The 24,399-nt window shown below is 33.4% G+C and overlaps 1 protein-coding gene across 2 annotated transcripts; it reads right to left on the reverse strand.

The window, feature by feature from the left end:
* Nucleotides 1-5,789: 5,789 nt before the first annotated feature.
* LOC134274965 (glutamate receptor-interacting protein 1-like) lies at nt 5,790-23,950 on the reverse strand. Of its 2 annotated transcripts, XM_062757207.1 has the most exons (21): nt 23,759-23,950; nt 23,518-23,571; nt 21,698-21,769; nt 21,508-21,571; nt 19,484-19,629; nt 18,002-18,164; nt 17,503-17,648; nt 16,839-16,986; nt 16,311-16,510; nt 15,706-15,888; nt 14,858-15,029; nt 14,420-14,559; nt 10,182-10,259; nt 10,023-10,077; nt 9,591-9,736; nt 8,741-8,882; nt 8,274-8,419; nt 7,625-7,653; nt 7,358-7,517; nt 6,514-7,085; nt 5,790-6,268 (listed from the first exon to the last, which is right to left on the reverse strand). In XM_062757207.1, exons 1-21 carry the CDS (start codon nt 23,805-23,807, stop codon nt 6,029-6,031), a joined length of 3,105 nt encoding a protein of 1,034 aa, XP_062613191.1. In that variant the 5' UTR covers nt 23,808-23,950; the 3' UTR covers nt 5,790-6,028. The 2 variants fall into 2 exon arrangements, with proteins under 2 accessions (XP_062613191.1, XP_062613192.1); XM_062757208.1 differs by lacking the exon at nt 15,706-15,888 and having other exon boundaries at nt 5,875-6,268; nt 23,759-23,949.
* Between the last annotated feature and the right edge of the window lie 449 nt (nt 23,951-24,399).

Here is a 24,399-nt window from a genome sequence, read left to right on the forward strand (position 1 = left end):
AGGTTGGAAATGTTAAAGCTGTAAATTTCATATTCCGCATGTGCATTCCTTGTAACACGAACTAACTTTTGGTACCAATATATCATTTTATCTCTTGATCTTGACATAAAAATTTGACCTGCTTTTGCACGAATTTATCAAACTTTAACCTAGCTGCAGATCTGTAGCTCTCCGGTCTATCAATATATAATTTTCGGAGAGCTACAGATCTGCAGCTAACTTTAACCATGGCCTTAACTTTTGAACAGTTGGTGCTAGGAATTTCATACTTCACTTGTGTATTCATTGTTATAGGGTCTTTCCATGTCAAAATATTATTAGTTTTGACCTTGATCTACTTTTTTAAAAAAAAAACTCTAACCTTGTACAGGTATTTCGAACATTTAGTACTTGAACTTTCATATTTCACAGGTTTATTCCTTGTGACAAGCCCTTTCTTTGGATACCAACAAGTTGACCTTTAAACCTTGACATTGAAGTTGATCCACTTTTCAAAAACTTTCAACTAATTATTGAAAATTTGGTGCAAGGGCTTTAGTATTACTTAGAGTTTTTTTGACACAGCTTTCCGCTAGGTACCTTTAATATAACCCTTTGCCCTTGACCTTGGAGTAAGACATAAATTAAAAAATAAACCTTTAACCTAGGCCAGTTTTACCTGCTTTTGAAAACTTTAAACATCGCCAAAAGCTCCCATTCTGGGGCATCAGTGTTTCGCAAACACGTTTTGTTTGCCTTCATATCTTTTGTTGATTAGGAATCGGTAGCTTTTAAGTTATTGTTTTCAGAGTTTCTGAATCATAATGAATTGTTTTCTTTCAGTTCTATACCCAAAAAGTGTCTCTATAAGAGGATAATTGAACATGCCTTGATTTTCAGAACTTTTCAAAATTGATTTACCTACTTCTCCACAAACATGATATAGGCAAATATAATGGGTTCCTGATTAACAGTTAAATACAATATACCATATAGCGGGTGTAAAATTTGGCATTTTGCCTGCTCAAAGGCATGTCAATAATTTAAGCATAATTTATTTTTGCGGACACAATGTTTTAGCTCTTCGCAGATGAACACTAAGAAGAGTACTGCCTATTTTAGCGATTAAAATTTTTGCGGGCTACCATCAAGACGCCAAAATTAGCACCCAGCTTAAATAACCCGCTATACGGTATAATGTATATTAAAAATTCTGATGACTGATATTAAAGGAAAAAACAAATTTATTTATAGAATAACAAATTGTTAATAACTATTGCAAATCAGTAATGATATAATGATAATAAAAATATGCATTTTCAAGGGGAATTATTATTTAGGTACAAGCAACATGAAAGCATTATTTAATTACAGTCTTTTCACATGATATCAGTATTTATATGATCACTCAAATCTTTGATAAAGAGAGCCAAAACAGTTGAGAAATAAATTAAAACTATACAAAGTCCTGTTTCAAGTAAATTTTATGTACATATGCATTTATATTACTTGCATAAGCATTCTATTTTAACTTAGAAAAGTCTCTATTTATTCACTTTATCATATGGTACTTTCCATCGAAACTATAATTATTTTTTTTTACAGTTTTTTTTTTTACTCTGGTATCTTGAAATAAATTCAGTTTCATAATTGTCTCATCAAAAATGTAAATTGATTGTACAATTCAGTACATCTTGAAATAAAAAAAAAATGTGATAACATGAAATACTAAAATACAGTGGATTATTAAGTTATAATCTTAGTAGAAGTTTCTTGGTATATCATCAGTTTTAATCCTAACATAATACAACATGTAGAATGACATCAGTAAGATATCACATAAGAATGATATCAGTCAGTTCAGGTGGCACAGATTGCATCATCCTCACTTATATTACATACAATCACAACCAAAAATTACTCTGTTTTCAAGATATTAGATTTGTTAGTTATACATGTACCTTTGTTGCAAAATAGTTTTTAAAAAAAATACTTTTTCATAAATTCAAAAATAAGATTATCAGTTAAATTAACCTTCTTTTTTTGCAGCTTACGAAACCGAAAAAGCTGTAAAAAATGAAGACATATAACGTTGTACTGTGAAAACACTTGAATTTTCAATGGCGTTAATTATTTTGTTCTTTTCATGGCAAGTAGAAACAGGTCCACAAAAATATGTGAAATTTCATTTCAATAACATTTCCTACATCAACTACAAAAAAAACCATCTCCTCAATATTTTCACCTCAAACTACAAAAATAAGACCACTGAAAATTTTGGATTTTACAATAGTTTTCACACTGCTGCTTCTGTTCTAATTTATTTCATAAATGAATGCTCTGGATTTTTTTCCTCTAAAACTTTCTCTCTCTGTTCTCTGCTCAAAATAAATGAGTTAATTTGACTTATAGTTACTGTACTGTAACATGTCATGCAAGTTCTGTCTTTTACGAAACAATCATTAAGGATCACTTTTATGACACACTGGTCTATCTTATACTCTCTTTCAAATTTGATATTTTGCATGTACTACATGTATAGTTAAGAAAAAAGATTTATGGCAGCAGATATCCCCGTTTTAGAACATTATTATATAATTCTTCATCAAGGTTTGAATTTGGGGGCAAATTTTGGTCATTACCAAATACAGTTCTTTCATTGAAATAATATTTCCTCTACATCAACTACGAAACATTCCTACCTCCCCAATATTTTACCTCAATCTATGTTTAATAAGACCCATGAAAATTTGGAATTTTACAATCATAGTTTCCTTCCTACTGCTTCCATTTTATTTATAATTTTCAAATAATTTTACAACAAAAGAATGAATGCTCAAGTTTTTTCCTCCATAACTTGTGTCATCCTGGGCAATCCTAGAGGAATATATATTAAGCAAGTGAAAGATTTATGTGGTTTTGGAAAAACATTGGGGGTTTTAATCTCATTACTTTTCATCTTTTTTATTATTAAAAAAAACATTACAAACTTTGATTTCTAATAGACATGGCTTTATATTACAATGAAATTCATTTACGATACCAGTAGCCTTTTGCAAGTACTTGAGAGTTCCTACACAATTTTTGATCTTTATCTGTAACCTCTTACTTTTTTAAAATATACAAACATTCTTACAATAATCCCCAAAAGCTGGTGATTAATGATAAATTCTTTGATTCAGTTCAAGGCAAAAAGTTTCTTTTGCACACAACAAGTTTGCTACTAGAATTACTTGTATAAAGACATCATTATCTACAATAATTTTTGTAGTAATTATTCATGCAATATCGTGAGAAAGAAAACAAAGCAGAGACAATTTTCTATACAAATGTACAAACAATCTATCACTATTAAAATCCCTATACAAAAAAAAATTGCATATAATAAACAACTCTTGTCTATAAAAATACTAGCACTGGCAAGATTGGAAAAACAACATTTCAATATTTTGCTAATAGCACCAAAAAAAGTAATTTGAAATGCATAAAACATGGAGGCATTTATTTTGCAACATTTGTATTTTGCCACTAGGTGGCATATAATCTAACATTATGCTAAACAGTTGCAAGAAAAAAAAAAGAAATTATGCGTATATATATCCCTTTGTAAAACTTTCGGCCATTTTGGCCCCACCCTAGCCCCAGGGGTATGATTTGAACAAAATCTACACTACATGAGGATGATTCCACCTGAGTTTCATCTTTCCTGGTCCAGTGGTTCTTGAGAAGAAGATTTTTCCTAATATTCCTATGTAAAACTTGGGTCGGCCATTTTGGCCCCACCCTAGCCCCAGGGGTCATGATTTGAACAAACTTGAAGCCCAGTGGTTCTTGAGAAGAAGATTTTTAAAGATTTTCTCTATATGTAAGTCAATGTGGTAGAACAAACTTGAATCTACACTACCTGAGGATGCTTCCACATGAGTTTCATTTTTTTTGGCCCAGTTCTTGAGAAGAAGATAAAAAACATTAATTTTTTATTTAATCCCCTTACCTAAGTATACTTTGTGGCAACATAGAAGATGAAAATGTGAAAAGTTACTACGACAACGACAGACAACGGACAAATTTTCCTTTCTGGAGTTTGTTGTACACCATGTAAGTCAATGTCAAGAGATAATACTTTATTTAAGTACTGTACATAAATTATACTTCCTTTCTGGATGCACCATGTCAAAAATATACTTGTATGTTTAGTACAGTATGTTACATGCATTATATTTGTGCATCCGTGTGTATTTTTGGGTTGTTTTTGTAATAAATGTGTACACAGACAAGGAATGCAGAAGTCTTAATAATACATACACGTATCAATATTTGAATCAAGGAATACATTTTTACAGTCTGTATTTCAGATTTTTAGATTACATGTCAATGGAATCAAATAATAATAACATTAAACATGTATATGATCATATACTCTGTCTGTTAATGTGCACCGGTAATAGTATATTTACTAATTAATGAAACTCATATTGAGCAACGATAATTTTCTGCTTTGGAATAGAGTAAAACATCTCTATAATGCTTCCTCTGACATGTAGACATTTTTTTTTTTCGAATTTCTCAATTGAAAGGAGAAAATAATACATCATATATGATGTACTTAAATAGGGAGATGTTAAAAAGATTATATATCTTTTACTTATATGTACAATTCTCCATCATTCACAGTAGATTTGAACAAATACATGTATATAGCAATCCAATTACAGAACTTAATTTAATATCAATATTTAATACAGTAAATATGGAAATATTTACGTTGATTTTATTTTGCGAATTCGGGTCAAAATGCTGTTGATTAATTTTTACGAACCAAAATTTTGAGAATGACTACTGCTTTGTTTATATTTTCTTTTTGGTGATTTATTTTTAAGAAAAATATTTTTGCGAATGCAATGCACTCACAAATTTGCTAAAAATTTATCTACAGCAAAAATTTCCAAATTTACGGTATTCATCCATTGTGCAGATCAAATATAAAGCCTCTATAAAAATATTCAGAATAGGCCGATTCATCAAACAAAGATCATTTCTGGGAAACGGTGCAATTAAGCAGTAACATTAGAAAATTGCACTTTTCTTTTATTATGCATTTGGTATTGCCATGTTGGCAACATTAAAATAATGAAATAAATTATAAAATTTACTGTCAGAAATGAAAATGATGAAAACTCTGGAAGTATGAGGCATTCCAGCATACTGTTTGACAGTTATTATTAATTTTAGAGAAAGTTGCTTTTGCATGATTCAAATAAAATAGTTTGCTCAAAAAATGACGTTTGCATTTAATTCTATTAAATGAATATTTAGAAAATCTTAAACTTACAAAAATTGTACCAAATGCTTCAATATTTCACTTAAATAAGGCATCAAAAATATTAGAGGTTTACAGCTTTATGACACCTTTTTACTCGTAATGGCTCTGCTTCATTGTGTAAAACAAGGTCCATTTATCATAAACTGTATGTTCATGTAGATATGATTTATGAAAATGAAACACAACCTGAAATTAATTCCAGGATGATTTTGAGTGAATATTTGTTTGAAGGGCCAAGGAATGCAATGAATTCATCACGTACACACACAAACACTGGTGTTAATTTGCTAATCAATAGCTGTGAGCATTAGCAGTGCTGGAAGACAAAAACTAACACATATCCAATGATTTATACTGAAGTAATCTCAAATGGCAGGGCTATATAAATCTATTTTTTATAATACTAAATAAAAAAAATTTGTGTATCTTAATATTTTTTATGTTACCTGAATATATAAAATACTTCAATTGATTTCATTTTAAATTGTTTACATTTATCTCAAATTTAAATATCAAAATATTTTCAAACAGTATTTTTTCAAACATTCTGAGTAACCTTGTTGGAAAATAATATCCACTCATATCACTGGAAGAAAAAATTACAACCTATACATTTGTAAAAATAAACCTGTATCAAAGAGCATCAAAGTCTGCTACAAACATGTAAAGCTTAAACCAATCTCAAAATTAATAAAAAATAAATTATCACATGGCTAACAAATAATATCAAACAGTCTTGGGACTATGTACACTGGCTGACGAAATGCTGGAATTTTCATACACTTTTTCGTCATCGTATGAATTGTAATCTCTAAAGGGCTGGGAACCAGCAAATCGCTTGTTCCCCAGACTTGCGGACTTGGCGATGGGGTTACGGCTGATGATGAGATGTAGGCTGTTCCCAGCCTCTGTGATCAGTGGAATAGTGAGTGCACAGTCAAAGTCCTTTGTTCTCTTGCCATTCACCTAAAAATACATCATGACTTTTTAAAATTTGTAACTTTTATTCCACGAGTTAAAAAAATATTTTTATAAGTTTTAAATGATACAAACAATACTTAACAAAATAACCTAACATAAAATGGAAAAAAATCTAAACTTTGAATATGCAAACTAAAACGTTTGATTTTTCCTTCAAATTTTTACATTAATCTTTAGATTCTTCAATAATTATAGATATATATATTTTCTTGTATTTGTCAAAATCTGACCTGTAGAACTCTATCAAAGGGTTTTAATCCATTCAGGTCGGCTATACTTCCTCTCCTCACACCACTGATATATACACCCTTCTCGTACATTCCATCCGACAGTCCAAACCCAAAATCCTCCGACACAGTGCTCCGCGTCAACATTATTTTATGTAATTGCACTGGAGTAGGAGAAAATATTGTCTTGACGTGATTCTGGTACATCTCCGCGTTTGACTTGCTTGGTCGGACAGCACTTCTGGCTTTCCTGGGCCGGGCCATCACTTTGTTCAAGTCAAGGTCACTGTTGAAATTAATGGCCGTGCTGTGTGAGATCTGTTTTCTGTGCGCCCTACTCATTGGTCGAGCACGTCTGTCCAGGCTATTGGTGCTTTTCTCTCGTAAACTTGCACCAATCTGCTGCAACATTTCTGAATTTTCGTAATCCTCAAACGATCTGACCCATTCCTCTACATTTTCACCATTGCCATGCCCACTGACATGATTGTTGAGGTCGTCATCTGAGCTGAGATCATCTATCCTGTCCATACTTGACAACACATTGGAATTATTTGATCCACCACTGTGAATACCTTACAATATACATCCACAGATCAATTTTATGTCGCACATTTACCATATGTAAATTTACATTATATTTATACAAAAAAAATTAAAAACGGAAAAAAATCTGAAAGCTGTTATCTAGCATTTTTCCACTTATGTGAATTGAATATTTTTCTTTCAATTAGGCCTATTTCATAATGCAAAGGAAATATTCTTTATCAAGTAAACATCTTTGAAAAGACATACATGTAATGTCATCAAACTAATTATACTAATGTTTGAACACCATCACACTTACTTGTACTGTATTTGTTGGTTCGACTAAGAGGTCTGGACACAACCATTGGCTGAATAGCATGTCCATTCCCAGAAGCCCCCAGCTGTGTGTCATGACACTCGCTATCCCATGATTCCATGGCACTGTCTATACTCGCTGCTGGTGTTGTGGATCGATCACTCTATAAATATAACCATAAGAAATGACACATAATTCTGGGTGAAAGAACTATTTTACAGATAAGAGAGATTATTTGGAATTTAGCATTTCTACATTTCATTTACTTACAAAATGACCTCCCTTTCTCTGTCTTGATCCTGTCAAGAAAGTTAAGAAATTTGAGATCATTACTGTATATATAACATGCAGATAATTTCTTTAATATGCAACTTACGCAAACTTTTCCAACAAAGAGCATTACTACCTTTAATACATGGAAAACTGAAATCAAGAAGTGTAAAATTAATTTTATGAATTATACTATTGAAAAACATTGCTGCAGGAAGAGATAAAATTTGTCCCTTCATATGCATGTCATAATAAAAATATGGAATGACCTTCAGTATTCTATACTTACTATTGGCCTCAATAGGTCGAGCTATCTTCAGTGTGACCAGATCTTCAGTATTCTATACTTAATGTTGGCTTCAATAGGTCGAGCTATCTTCAGTGTGACCAGATCTTCTATATACTATTGGGTCGAGCTATCTTCAGTGCTATCTTCAGTGTGACCAGATCTTGACCTATTGGAGTGTCTATCTTAATGTTGGCTTCAATAGGTCGAGCTATCTTCAGTGTGACCAGACTATACTATATTGGCTTCAATAGGTCGAGCTATCTTCAGTGTGACCAGATCTTCAGTATTCTATACTTACTATTGGCCTCAATAGGTCGAGCTATCTTCAGTGTGACCAGATCTTCAGTATTCTATACTTACTATTGGCCTCTATAGGTCGAGCTATTTTCAGTGTGACCAGATCTTCAGCATCCTGTAACATTTCTGTTGCCTCAGTAAGTGTCCTTCCTTTCATGATTTCTCCATTGATAGCCAAAAGAAGATCTCCAATGTGTATGGCACCAGTTCTTTTACAGAAACGAAAGGAACACTTTTAAGTATCTATTTGGTAAATGCACTCTAGAAGAAGGAAGGAGGGTTTGTAATACCAAGTCAGATTTGCGTTTACGTTACGTTACAAGTTTAAAGCCAAAAATAAGCAAAGGCTTCATTTTACAATTATCAGGGGACCATTGAATTCAAAGGACCTTCAATACTGAAAAGTAACATTTAAATTGTACATCTGCTGTATTAAACCTATTTTGTTTCTTGAAATCCATGTATTTTTCTGCCTAATAACTATATATTTTAGCGACTAATGTGGTTTTAGGTGAGGAGATTTTGCTTACTTTTCCGCCAGTCCCCCTTTGATGATGTCAGAGATGATAATGGGGTCACCTGGGCTGTCTGTCCCCGAGATGGTGATTCCTAACGGTCCACCGCGGCGGTGCAGTTCCACCGTGTACACAACCGACTCGTCACAACTCTCATCTACAATATACCAGGCGAGGCAAATAGGTATAAAACAGAGTGAATAGAATTCTAATTTACTAAAGGTACCATATATATATACACCAAAACATACATTTAACATGTCCGTGACACATCAAAGCCTTTCTGTTTCAGATAATTATATGTAGTACTACAAATTTTTATCTTTGTGTAATTCTCAATACTTATAATACTGACCACAAAAAAATTGAAATACTTTTAAAAGACGAAGACCCAACAAAAATGTATTCATCTAAATGATCTTGACTCTAATAAATTCACAGATCATGAGATAAGCTAGATGTACACATCTATTTATTTTCTTGCATCGTAACTTGATACTAGCCCCTTCCATGATATCTACCTCTTCTATGGGATTTTTGAAAGGAGCGCTGACATTTACAACTGCAACTTACTTTGACACCAGTACAATGTACGATATAAATATTAAGCTCAACATTGAAATCAACGATATATCGGATTATTTCAAAGCACAAATAAGTTGTACTTGAAGAGAACTACAACCACCCTACCTTCAATTCCCCGCCTTCACATGTAAACGCCCTTAACACCATACCTATGACCACTAGAAAGGTTCTCTTATCTTTTTATCAATTCTGTACCTCCGTACATGATATCGGTTTAAATGTCAAAGTAAGCTGTCAACTGTAGTGCTTCTCGTGCTTCTCGCAAAAGTCCAATACCTACCATTAGGATGTTCCTCCCTCCTCAGTTTGAGTTTTATTATGTCCTCGGGGGTCTGTAGGAGGTGCATGGCGTCCTCCACGGTCAGTCCTTCAGTCCTGATGTCATTAATGGCCAGTAACCGGTCACCGGGCTGTACAGAGCCACACCTAACAAAAACAGGAACAGGATTATGACCTATTCAAATCTTAAGTGAAAAACTGTTTAATCTCACACCTTTGCAATACGTCCCCTGTGATTTCCAACATTAAATTTCCTTCCTTCCTATTTTCTGTTTCTCTACACTGTGTAATCTGACACTCAGACTTTTCTAATATAAAATTTTTATCTCCCAGTCAATGTCAGATTAGGACAAGTTTAACAGTACATATCAATTTGAAATAACCGAGTTCAATCAGGTAAAGATGAAATGAAATTCTTATCATTCTTAGTTACCTGTATGAAACACTGCCTTTCTTTACTGAAGTAATGATTAATTCTCTTCTGATTGCTGTAAAGATACATCAATATCGGTAAAGCAACATTATGAAAATTTAATGTGGTGCTTCATCTTTGCATTTATGTTTTAAAATTTCTTTATAAGGGATCACTTACTTTTGATGGTGAGGCCCAGGTTCCTGGGATGATTTGGAAGCTTGACGACAAAAACACCAGAACTGGGCATCACAGACTCTGTAATAAGGTGATATCAGTGATTACATTAACATCATCTATTTCTTACAGCCAGGCAACAAATCATCTTTTTTAAAACAAATGAATGAAAAAAACAGTATGTTTATTGCATGCATAAAGATGATTCATAAAGTCACTAAATGACTTTTCCTGTTCTGTTTAGTTACGATAATTCATTGAAATACACATTTATAAAGAGATAGTGATTTTCCACAATGTGTAACAATACATAAGGAAAGTAAGGAAAACAGAAGCCCCTTTTATCCAGCCATTAGACCCAGATGGCCGATTTATATAAGTTTCATAGTACATCTTCAAAAATAAACCAATACAATTAAGCATTGAATTCATATTTGTGGATGTCTTTGGTCCTATAACACACCTGGCCTTGCTGACAAAGTGAATACAGCGTGTTAGCGCAGTATGATAATTTGTCGGCACGGCCAGGTGTGTTATAAGACTGAAGACATCCCAAAATATGAAATCAATGCTTATATTTACATTCTCAAATTTTTCCTCTTCATAATTGTTTATTTCGTTTATCTTTAATATGAATTTAGTGCCCTTCAAAACTGGTGTGCTTTATAGACGTAAGAGCCGTTTGCGAAATAAAGTGAAATAACGCAAACGAACATTGCGAGGAGAAAAAGTGACAAATTAATTTTAAATGCACATTTGTTGTATTTTAACGTTTATTTAAAGGGTTATTTTCTTTTATTAAATTGTGTCAAAACAGTGTATATTTTGGTGTTCTAGAGTATTTAAAATGCATATAGTTCCTACTGTGTATTCTAACGCGCGGTGACAAGATTTCGCATGTGTTATAGAAATTTGAACGTCGTGGATTTCTAATGAATTTCATAAAGAAAATTACACTGAATGTAAATATTAAGGATGTACAACACACCTACCCCAAAAAATTCCTGTCGTTTAATTTTCGTTATTTTTGTATATTTAGTACATGACTATATTTACTGCATATATGCACATTTTGGACAAAATCGTTCCAGTGGTTTTTGGACAGGAACTTCCAAAAGTTACCCCCCTTTAGTTGTTTACAAGGAGAGAAAATTTTTAATCAATGAACTACTTAAGCCTTGATTTTCAAAAAAGCTAGGTTAGATATAAATGTCAAATTTCATTGGCTTATTCCCTTAACCATTTAACACAAAAACATAGTCATCTTTTTGATATACATATCATCAAAATAATTTCTATAGACCTTAAACTGAAAAACTATGAATTATCTAAGCCTTGAAAATTGCGCATTTTTCAAATTCAAAATTTTTTTGTGAAAAAACCTGTCGTTTAATTTTGGTAAAAAACTTTCTTTAGGTAGCTGGTAGTAAAAATAATCTTCATAATTTTTTGTATAATTTTTGTACGACCAGTTTTGATTTAATAGCGGAAAATTACCCCCTCCCCCTTTCTCAATAAATCACGTTTTCTCGCGTCTTTCAGACGGGGGTCGATCACTTTGTTATATGAATCTACAAATAAACATTAAAAACATAGGTAATCAGAGATTACAGAGCTCACCTCAATGAATGTTGTCTTTAAGTAAAGCAAAGTCACACAATAACCCAACAAAAAGTGTACATTCAAAATTTATGCAATTTTGATCTGATACTTTGGAATAGACCTATATAAAAACTTCAGACTAGTTCTTTGTCACAAAAATGTGATTAAAATCCAGCATCTGTAGCAAGTTTGAGAGTTTTCATCCCTTGATGCATCATTTGGGCAAGTTTGGTTTATATAAGCCTTATAGTTTCTTGGTAATAGAACTGCACCCATAACTTTTACCTGGTACATTATCTGAAAGATGTATGTTGAATTCAGCATCTAGAGCAAATCCATTAGTGTGCATCCTAAGATGTATCATCCATGCAAGTTTGAACAACATAGGGCTAATAGTTACTAAGAAATGGAACTTGCAAAAAACTGGAAAATGTAGGTCACATTCAGCATCCAAAGCACATCTAGTAGTATGCATCCTAAGATGTACCATCCATGCAAGTTTGGTCATTATAGGGCTCATAGTATCTTGGAAATGAAACCTGCACCAAAAACATTAACCTCTTCACTCAACAAGAAAATATAGGTCAGATTCAGCATCCGAAGCAATCCTGGTAATGTGCATTCTTAGATGTATAATACATGCAAGTTTGGTCAACATAGGGCTTATAGTTACTTGGAGATGAAACCTGCACCAAAAACATTAACCTCTTCACTCAACCGGAAAATGTAGGTCAGATTCAGCATCCGAAGCAAGTCTGTTAGTGTACATCCTTAGATGTATCATCTGTGCAAGTTTGGTCAACATAGGGCTTATAGTTACTCGAAAATGAGACCTACACCCAAAACTGCACCAAAAATGTTAACCTGCTCCAAAAACATTAACCTGGTCATACCTTTGCTGAAATTGCAGCATCTGAAACTTTGACTGGTACAATGAAACACATTAGAAACATCTTCCATGCATGTTTAATCAATATAGGACATAGAAGTACTTAAAAGAAAACTGCTCCAAAAAAACTTAACCTTAACCCGGGACGCCGACACGGACGCCGACGCCGAGGGTATTACATAAGCTCCCCCAACTTCGTTGAGGTGAGCTAAAAATTAAATTGGAATATTGCTTTTGCTTCAAAAATATATTAACTTACAAATTTAAAAGTTCTCATATGTAAAGCGTATTTAAATGTAGATTTTTAGGCAATTTTTGAATACCCCTATCACCCCTACCCCTTCCTTTTATGTGTCACAGACCATTAGCGTTTGACGAAACATCGTTTACAGTGCAAATATACTGGATTTCGTCATTTGAATCCCGGAGGTATGCATTAGATTTAAATTCATGAATGCAGAATAAATATTGACCACTCTTTTTATATGTATCAGGAAAAAATTACTGAAGGATTTTAGTGTTTAGTCCATATATGTATGCGTTATGCATTCCATATCACATGAAACCTGGATACGAATTCAAGTTTTGTTGAACTTGAATATGTTGATTTTTAATTTTATTTCTTTAATTTCATTCATTAAAAAATGGTGTATGTTCAACTCTCCTGTGATATAAATGGAATAATTGTAGTTTCTTTCATGTCATTATTTCAAACGAGACAGTATGTGGCCGTGGGGATACATCGACATTTGCATCTAGATGTACACCCCTCATGATATTGTACGCATTTCTTTCAATGTCGTCGCTTCTAAAGTTAAAATGAAAATTCCGTATTCGTCCACATTAACTTCAAAATATCAACCATTGAACTCTACATCTATTTCAATTTATATCAAATCGCACTTTGATATTTTTTAAAATCTTATAGGCTACGTTTTGATTTGATTCGAGGAAATGCGAACCGACATTGTTGACAGAAAGTCAAACGATTTGCTGCAATAGGATATTCAGCAATGCAGATAATTTCAGTACAAGTGAACAATTCTTTTCAATTCTATACTTACATTGTGTATATGAGGTCTATAGTATTCAATTCTCGGATTTATCAGGTCTTGCTGTAAATGTATCTGATTCTGTGGAAAACCGTGAATAAAGGGAGGAAAATAAACATCTCCTACATTTTCAGAGTTGTTCCTCTTTGATCAGTAAGGGTCTGAGAACAACATCGATTTAACATTGTAAAAAGTTTTTTTGTTTATTTATTGTTGTTTATTTGAATTAAAGAAGAAAAACAATATTTATATCGTAAATGCACAAATTGTAATGAAGACCATTAATCAGAATGTTATATAGCCAATTGTACATAATGAGAATTTCGGCAATGTAAAATAAAATTTTCAGAATAAAAAAAAAATGCTGCGCTTTGATCAAAAATACAATTTATTGTATATGAAATGAAATAAACATTAATGGATGGTATTTTATGTCTTGCTTTTTATGGAGTTTAATCGGGTTAATTAAAAAATACTTATTGATTGAGTATGGTACGCACAATCACAGCCAAGCCCCTTATCCCAATTTTCTTTCAAGATTGATATACATCGGGATCGTTTTACTCGTCATTTTGACGCTTTACTTTTGACGTTAATTTGACGTCACGTCAAACGTTCAATTGAAATCGCAAGAGTTATCTCCCCCAGTGTGTTGTACGTCTTTAAGTGTTTAGACAGAGTAAAGCTGTGCCCCTGACCTGCAACGTCGTATTCGATGGTGAGGTCACACCGGTGTCTGTGTTCCCTGATCAGCTGATTCACCTCCTCTGCTGATTGGTTGGTTATCTCAATGTTGTTAACACCCAAGACTCGATCTCCCTCCTGAATAACTCCACACCTGTCAAAACAGGATAATTCCTCATCAGTAAGATTATAAATGAGATTGAAATAAAAAATCATCAATGAGGATTGAAACAGGTATGTACATGTCCGGGTGAAAAATTGTGTCTTACTTCATCATAATGAGAATTAAATCACAGAAACAGTATATTATATACAGCATGTACAGTATCAAAACACATTTTAAAACACACAAACAAACAAAAAATACAGCATACAGTAAAAGATACAGTTTTTTAAAAAATAATTTCATGTATACTGCCTAATTTTTCACCCTTTCCTACTTCATTTCTCACCTCTCTGCAGCACTCCCAGGCTGTATAAAACACACTGTGATCCCCTCTGTCGGGCCCCCATCCACTGTCAGACCAACCCCCTTGTGGTCCCCACACAGAGACACCTCCACTGTGTCCACATGACAGATCTGGTTACTAATGACAACAGACGTAGCAGCTGAGGAAATGGACACTGAAATATATACAAAGAAAAATATTGATGACCTGATCAAGGGCAGGGCTTTTAAGATAAATTTTAAAATAACAGCATTATGTATAGGTAGAATTTAAATCTAAGGGGGGGGGGGGGGGGGGGGGGGCATTTGTTACAAGTTCATGCTCAGTTATGACATGACAAATATCTTTGAATATGTTGCAGTTCTATTTGTCTACAGAGTGCATGCTCTACTGTCACTATGTAGGCATATTAAAGAAAATATGGCAAAAATTCAAAACATCCATCTTTTCAAGCACAATATTCAGTGCATCTATTGAAACTGTATTAAATAAATTCAGTGTTATAAATAATACTTGTGTATACAGTATATTATGTAGAGACAGGCAAAATCCCTTTTACATCAAATAAATTAAATTTAGTTCATGCAAGATTTCTGCAATAGTAATTAAAATACTTCTAAGGGAGAAGAAGTCCAGAGTCAGTGAAGGTTATCTATCACAAGTTCCTGGAATTGTAACTTTGAGCCCACATGACACGTATGGTAAAGCATAAAAGCACATTTGAAACCAGGGAACTTAAATTTTGCAAATTTGGTAGTCTGTACCATTAAGTCTCTTACATGTGATATGTACCAACTGTTGTCAGTTAAGTATACAGAGACCAATTGTTTGCCTCCTATTTTTAAACTTACTACAGGACGCCTGTTTGGGATCAATCCTGTGTAGAATACGTCTGCTTCTCCCCGACATCCTCATCATACCATTCCCAAAAGGAGCAGACGACAGCGCATTACTGCTGCCAAATCCGTAGGGAGTGGAGGCAGACGATGGAAGAGCTGGGACGGAGGAGGCAGGAGCCATGCTGGGGAGGCAACCTTATACGACAAACATGACAAAAGCCCATGACAAAATGAAAGTGAAACTACAGTACATGCAAAATAATATATTTAAGCATGCAAAGGAAAGTTAATCTGACAAAAATTAAAGTTATCTATATCTATAATTAGGATTAAAATCAGCATATATTTGGTTACAAAATGCTTGGCTACAAAAATAAACAATACTATATGGCTAATGAATACGTAGTAGATGTCAAAAGAAGGGTGAAATATACTAACAATATTTTCTTCCAAAATTCTATGTATGGTATCACAGCATGCAAAATCATTGTGCAAATTAAGATTGGAGCAGTTTACCAATTTTATTGGGGGAGATTAAAGGATGAGGAACTAAGGAAACGAGGGATAACACCAAGGTCTCAGACAAAATGCCCCTGTATGAGCTTTGTGCTCTGTACCTGGAGCCTTGAGAAGACCGTTCCTATTAATATAGTCCCTGGACTGCTGCCTCTCCACCAGCCTGTGGGGCAGGAGCTCCAGTTTGATGGTGTCCTGTGTGTGGGTCTCTATCAGACGAGTGGCCTCCGCTACAGACATCTGGTCCACGCTTGTACCGTCTATAGATGTGATGTGGTCACCAATGTGGAGAGCCCCACACCTGTAAAACAATGCAGTCTTTTGAAAATTATGTATGATCTGTATTGTGTTCAACCAAAATCTTTAAGGGACAAAAACAAGTGTTTAAAAAAACACATACTAGATTGCCTCCCTTGTGGCAAAATTAAAGAATCAGCTTTAAATTTTAAATGCCTGACTTCATGTGCCCAAATTTTTCTAAGGGGAAGGACATAAATGCTTATCTTTACGTGGCCTTCTAAAAATTTCTGTAGTTAGAACTCTTAACAATATTAATTTCAATACTGATAATTTCTTCAACAGGAAATTCAAGGAAAATTCCTTCTTTTTTTCACAGATTTCTTACTCACCTGTCTGCTATACTCATGGGATCAATATGATCTATACATAGACAGGGTTTCCCCTGGTGTGTGGTCTGTGTGAGGTGTACCCCCAGCTTCATTCCTGGTAGTTTGTCAATCTCAATCAACAGTGGGCCCTGGGCATTGTTAACAGCCTCTGGAAAAGACAGTATGGATAATGTATGATGGAAGAATTCGTACATGATCAGATTTAGGAGAAGATAAGCAATTTCCTAATAGATATATTTCAAAACAAAATTAATACTTGTAGGTCCCATTATGTCTCATTGTCCTTCATAGCCCTTAAAATTTCACTGAATTCAAATTAGCAGACTTCTTAATCGAATTCCGATTAACATGTTCCATTGATTTCAACTAAAACAAGTAATAAAATTATCATTCATATCATTCATATATATAAGAAAAGTATAATTCAGAAAAAATTCTGAAAAATAAGTTAATTCTTCTGATAAAGGAAAAAATAACATTTTTTTTTTCAATTTTACTGTGGATTAAATTTCACTTAAAATATACTCCAGGAGGATTTCTAAAAGCTAGGATGCAATTAATAATTAGTGCACTAAAACTTAGAACTAGTGAACCTATGACCATGCTTTCAGTTGCCCAGTATAAAAACGATAGAAAGTCTTACGTGCAGAATGGCAATCCTTACCCATGAAGGAGACGTCGTATTCCACCAGCAGACTGACCTCCCTCCCACACTGCTGTAGGAACACCGAGGCCTCTGACAGGGAAAAGTGAGCCACATTGTAGTCATTGATTGCTATGATTCTGTCCCCTATCTTCAAAGATCCCTCCCTGAAAAAGTTTTAGTCAGTGTGGATTCATAAAATTGTAGCATGGCATCCTTAAAATTATTATTTATTTTAGTTTCATGAATCTGCCTTCAAAATAAGCTTTAACATTTACATTACTCATAAATATTCATATATTCATGAGTGCTTTTATTAGTATAGCATACATTTCTGCTTGATGAATTATTTAAACGTAGGGAGCTTTTAACTTAATTTTGAAAATTCAAGGAGAAACTTTTTCTTTAATGATTATCATGATTATAGCAAAGAAATTCCTTTGAAATCTACACAGGAAATTAAAAAGTGCAGGATTTCAAATAGTTTTTAAAAACATTATTTTCATTATCATCTCCTGACCTATCAGCTGGTCCGCCTGGTCGCACTTGAGTGACGATAAGTGGGCGTGTCTTATGTTGTTGTTCATGGTAACCTCCCCTGATTGTAAAACCAAAGCTTTTTCCTTCTCTCACCAAGTGTATGATGTGTTGCTTACAGCACACAGAAAAAGAATCTGAGAGCCCTGAAAAAGTATATTCAAGAAATACATTTGTGACACCATTATTAAATTTGAAATAGTAAAGCCAATCAAAGTACAAAAAGTCGTGGGCAAACACATGTAGTTCACATAGTTTGAACACTTAATGTTTTAAATCTTGTGTTTTAAAAATAATTATGAATCTCTCTCTCGGAACTTTCTATTGATACAAAATGGTTACCGTATGCCACAGGGGCCTGTAACATACTGTATTTGATTTTACGTAATCACTATATATATACAAAGAGATCTCTTTGTATATATATAGTGATTACGTAAAATCAAAAACAGTATGTTACCGGTCCCTGTGCCGTATGCCAATCAAATTAAAATTATTAGATGTCTGAGGGACACTGTCTATATTAATGATAAATTTACTTATTATGTCATTTTTTCTTAAAAATAGGCCATTTATTTTGTATCAAGTTCATATTTGTTACAAAAAAAGTTATATTTTATGCAACGAATTCCTGTTGGGTACCGGTAATACAACATTGAGTGTCCAAATAAAACATGTTTTTAAGGAAAGGATAGAACACCAGTCTGCACTCATGTGAGCAATTATTTATTATCAGTTTGGCTTTTTAGTTCAAATTTATCAATATTAATCTTAACCCAATTCACTTCAATGTGTTAAAAATTACTTGTATAAGTTCAATAGTAAACAATCTTTTTTTTTTTCACCGACATTATCATACATGTAGATATTTCCTTTGTCAGTTCACCAATATATTGCTGTAACACTGATATATTACCCATAACACTGATATATTTTAAACTATTTGTAACACTGATATATTTTATTTGTATCACTGATATATAACCTGTATCACTCAGCTAGGGGCTGACAAATCCCATTGCCCGATGCCCAGGGCTAGTGAATTTTCAGGGTGGGTACGTGAAATTTCATCAACCACTTGCCTGTGGGCAGGTGACTTGACTTTAAAAAAAACTTAATCCACATATAAGTCACAGCACAGGCACCTGAATTTTTATCAATGTCACTAAATTAACCAAATATCGATATTTGGCTAAATTAACCACTTATTGATAATAATTCAGGTGCCTGTGGTCACAGAATTAAAGCTAGGCACAGGAGCTTGCATGATCTACTCAGTATATTCTTCCTATTTTTTAAAGTATTTATAAATATAACTTGTGTATCATACAGTATCATGATGGTGAGGCAAGCAAAAATTTTGGTAGGGCAAGTGAATTTTGACCATGCCCTAGAAAATCTATTTGTCAGCCGCTGATATATTACCTGTCACACTGATATATTACCTGTCACACTGATATATTACCTGTATCAGGTAGTTGATATTCCACCTCCAGTAGCACCTGCTCTCCGGTGTTTTTGAGCAAGTTGATAACTTCATCATGTTTCATGTCTCGTGTTTTGATTCCATTCACAGACACAATGAAGTCACCTTCTAACAGAGCATCAGATCTATCAATGAAGGAAAGAGTTCAAATCTTCACCGTCTTATCAGGTCGGCAATAAAAATGTTTGATGCATTCTGACCTATTAAAATTGCCCCTTTATGAAGAGCTGATATTTTTTTATCTGATCCTATAATTTATAAATTATCCAGGATATTTTATTCATTCCACATGTTCTATCTACATGATCATGATCTAGTACATAAAAATAATCGTACAGTACATGAGTATAAACATGATAAATAGAAAGTCTTCAATTGATCTCTAACAAGAAATAAATTAGATATTCCTTTTATGTCTGGATTTTTCAAAATTATGCCCCCCCCAATGCCAAGTAAGGAAAAAGCCATTGCTTTGTAATATAAACTGCCCACTCTTGCTGAAGTGAAATCTTGAACTCTCTGATCAATAGAAGCGTTTATCTTCAGCCATTAATCAATCATGTCAGTTGACACTAATGCTGGTCTGGCCAGCATCATTAGGTTTAAGTTCTTATTGATTTAACCCCTCTGTGCTCAGGGTCAGTTGAATTTCACAGTCACTGAGACACAGACAGATGTAGAGGATCAGAGGCTCTCTTACTGGCTTATATTAGATTACTGAATTATCCTGACAAATTAATATGATCAAAGAATACAAATGGTGTGGAATAACCATTATAATGCACATATTATTTGGTGTGATGGCATTCTGGTCTGTAATGTACTTACAACATAAGTATTTTAATTTACATGCATGAATAAATGCTTATGTACATCTGTTAAACTATTTTAGTTACACATTATAGGGGTTTCCCCCCCCCCCCCAATAAAGTTTATTTTCATATGCTGTAAAAATGATTTTTTTTACCCGATGGGGTCACGGTTCTGTGAAATATCTGACTAATGTGCGAGTAGAATAATACAGTTTTCTTTAATTGCCACTACTTGCCTTATATAAAAGTTTGGAAAATTTTCATAAGCAAAAATGAATACCTTGCAGAAAAAAATTTACAGTATATTTTTCCTGCTACCCGACCGACCCTATTTTTGGGGGCCGACCCTAAAGTTTTTTTTCGATTTGGAAAAAAAAACGAAATATTTCCGGAATTTGCCGTTCTGTCACCGTTTTCGGTTCCCGTGTTATAAATACAAAACAAAATGGCGGCGGCCATTGGAAGAGGCCAGCCTCATGTGCTCTTTGTTATTTTGGTACGGTGCCGCCACAAGGACATAAAAACAAGTGTAATAACAACTTTTTCGAGTACTACCACTTTTAATGATATCTTTGCCAGGTATCAGGAATCGAAGAATAAATGCACTGAATGTTTCGTGGTTGGAAAATCCTCTATAGACAGTGCGTATATACAAATATACAAATTATATATCAGAAATCAAATACAGTGTAACTGACAAAATGGTTTCTTAACACATATGGTCCTTGGCTGAGTTTTTAAAGGAATGCTTGTTTGGTTATCTATTTGACAAATTTCATGTTCCATAACTGAAAAAAAATACTAAAGGAGCTTTCTACACATACCACTTGAGTTGTTGTGCAAAACATGAAATTAAATTGTAAAAGATTATATTGAGTGACTTGTGATATGTTTATAATCATGTATTCAGTTCATATCCAAAAAATGCCGTCGGAAAAAATAAAATAAAAAATAGTACCTACCCTATTTTTTTTTAGGCTGGTAGCAGGAAACAAGATTATTATTTTTTTTTGGCCTAACTTTAAAAATTGTTTAGACGAATAATCAGATTAAAAGTGCCAAATTTATCAAACCAGTCAACATGTTCAATTCACAACATGCTACACATTTCCAATGGTTCTAACACAGACACCATGAGTTAAAGGCGTCCCCCAAACTTAACTGTCACCTGTGACAGAAATGACCCCTCACCTGTGTGCTACACCCCCGGGTCTAAAGCTGGATATGTGGGCCCGGCTTTCCTTGTCTGTCCCACCTGTATGTAAAAAATATTTTAAATGCATTTTTTTTTTTTTGCACTTTAAAAATATTTTTAAACACAGAAAAAAACTTGGAATGGCCTTATGACTCTGAATACTATAACAAAATGAATTAGAATTACCTGATACAATCAGGCCCAGTCCACACCCTGCTTTCTTCTGTAGCTCTACAAAGGCAGTCCCTCTCTGATCAGCTGTTAATTCAAAATCAGCATTTTGTTACAAAAGTTCTTTATCAATGACACAAATATGTCTTGAATGAATAAATTCACATTTCTCTTTGTATAAAACTATAAATGCACTCAAATTTAATCTGCTTTGAACATGTTGAATACAGGAGAAATCACAGACTAGTAGGAACAGAATACACCCAACATGTGATTGTTGTGTCTTCAACTAATTTATAAACTATGCTAAATGTCTTGCATATATGATATATTCATAAAAAATCCATAAGGAATGTATGTGTAAGAGGATTCAGGGAATACGTGGCAATTATAACACTACCATTTAAATCCATGCTCTGTGAACATTAAACAGTACCTACTCTGTTGAGTTAACTTGCTACAGGCTCACATATCTGCCCAGCTGCTATAATTACCCTCAATTTAATCTCTTTCCCCACCCCATTTTTTTATTGCAAGTCTTTCACCATGTTCAAGACACCTAGCTGTCCCTTCCCAAAGCATGAACTAGACAATAAAATTCATGTTAAGGTAAGTCACTCCTGAAATTTGTTATATCAAGGATTTTTTGAGAAGTATATTTTGGATAAGTACTCATAAAGTGTAACTCAAAATCGCAAAGAAAATAGGGGGTCAGTGTGCATCCTATAATCTACGGTACATTTAAGTTGACCTTTTTGCACTTAAATTTCATCTCTTTGGTTAATTACTTTAACCCTTATTATATTTGATTAGATGTAAGCATGGCAATAAATATAATCTTATTTTACGTAGAATAGTTTGAATAATATTTATCATTAAACAGGTCTTGCAAATTAATGCGCGTAAATTATTGTGTGACCTTTCTGCACTAAAAAATTACATATTTGGGGTATTAAAAAACTTAATAGGCAATAAAAAATTTTCTTATATCAAACTTTTTACGACTTGAGTGCTGATCAGTCACAAGTATCGAGTAATTTAAAATAATGAAAGAAAAAGGTGGGGTCAGTGATGTTAATTTTGAAATATTTGTCAAAATATGTGATTTTCAGGCAAAAAATGGTGTAAATTTGACCTTGACCTCTTTAATATATTTTCATTTTTTGGAAAAGTTTGTTGAGGGAAGGTGTAAAATTTAGTCTAGAAATATAAATTAAGACCTATATTAAATATTTTTAGCAATATCAAAACGGAAAATATTCTCCCAAAGTAAAAGTAATAAACTTCCATTACATTAAATTTTATAAATGTGCAGATTTGCAGAATTTTCTGCTAAATATCCTTCCACCAAAAGAAAAGTCCCTCATAAACTTTGTAGATTTTTTAGCAGTTTTTTCATTGAATGTTAAAAAAATTACTTTGCTGAATTTGAATATGTTATAAAAATTCAATTTTAATAAGTAATTTTGAAGGAAACGTTTCTGCGTGAACTTTTCTAAAAAGTTGACGAGTGACTTACCTTAAAGAAGCCATAGAATGAACGAGAAGATCAGGATTTGTACTCCTGACTATTTTAGTGAGATATCTGTTCAAGGGCCAACAAACTTGCATTTCTGGAAGCCGAGTGGAAGTACGTATCTCTCCAATGTTTTCAACAAAAGTAAAATAATTTAAATTAACAAACATTTAACTGGCAGTAAGCTGGTTTAAAGTAAAACATATCAACTTTGGCATGCTTAACATTTAATATTATATTGATAAAGTTGCATACACAAGAGTATCCATTTCACAAAACAAATTTCTCATAGTGAATATGATGATATTGATAGTGATACCTCCTTTTTCTGTGTATAGTTGACTGGCATTTGAAGAAGTTCTATACCGCAGCACTGAAAGAAAAAAAATTACACCGTCTACATGCTTGTTAGTGATATTGAAACATACATATCAGTTACAACATCATTCACATCATATACTCTTAAATGAGCAAAAGTTTTTGCAACTTTTTTTTCAAACTAAATTCCCCCGCCATGTTGAGTCAACATGGCTGATGTAAACAGTGTCCTGTCATCTCACCTGGGTGTTTGTCCGAGCTGCGCAAACAATCGGGGCGCCACCCTGGCATTCCTTACAACTCCACTACCCTGTGTTCAACATCATTCGCCCCTTTACCAATTTATTCTCCATGCATTCATTCATTTACTCACTCCATGTTTTCTCTTTTGACAACAGATGGCGCACTCTTCTTCGATATCCTCGGAGTTTTTCATTTGTAAGAGAACTTCCGAAAGTTATAGTTAGGGATAATTTCAAAAGTAAACTTTGTTCTGCATCTTAGTGCGGCGTAAGACAACAATTTAAACTAAAGGGATAAGAATATCAATATTTTCGAAATAAAATTTATTCATTTTATGAAGAGTTTATTTCTTTTCCACTTTTGTACAAATGCATTTTGATTCCTAACATCATCATGATCATGTGTGTATGTAAATTATTTGAACATACTGGGGTAGGGAGCTGGGTCATGGCCGGGTAGGTGATTTTAAAAATTCATCTTTTAATATTTTGTACAAACAATTTCTTAATACATAAATTCATGAGAATTATCAGTCCAATCCCTTAAAACTAATTGGTCTCGATCTGAAAGTAAATGTTCTGGAATCTAGGTTGGTGTCCGCATCCTAATTCCACGATATTTAATTACATGTACAATGTAG

The sequence above is a fragment of the Saccostrea cucullata genome, unplaced genomic scaffold, assembly GCF_032062105.1.
Source record: "Saccostrea cucullata isolate Sc308-1 unplaced genomic scaffold, CSIRO_AGI_Scuc_v1 ctg147, whole genome shotgun sequence".
Classification (NCBI taxonomy): Eukaryota; Metazoa; Mollusca; class Bivalvia; order Ostreida; family Ostreidae; genus Saccostrea; species Saccostrea cuccullata.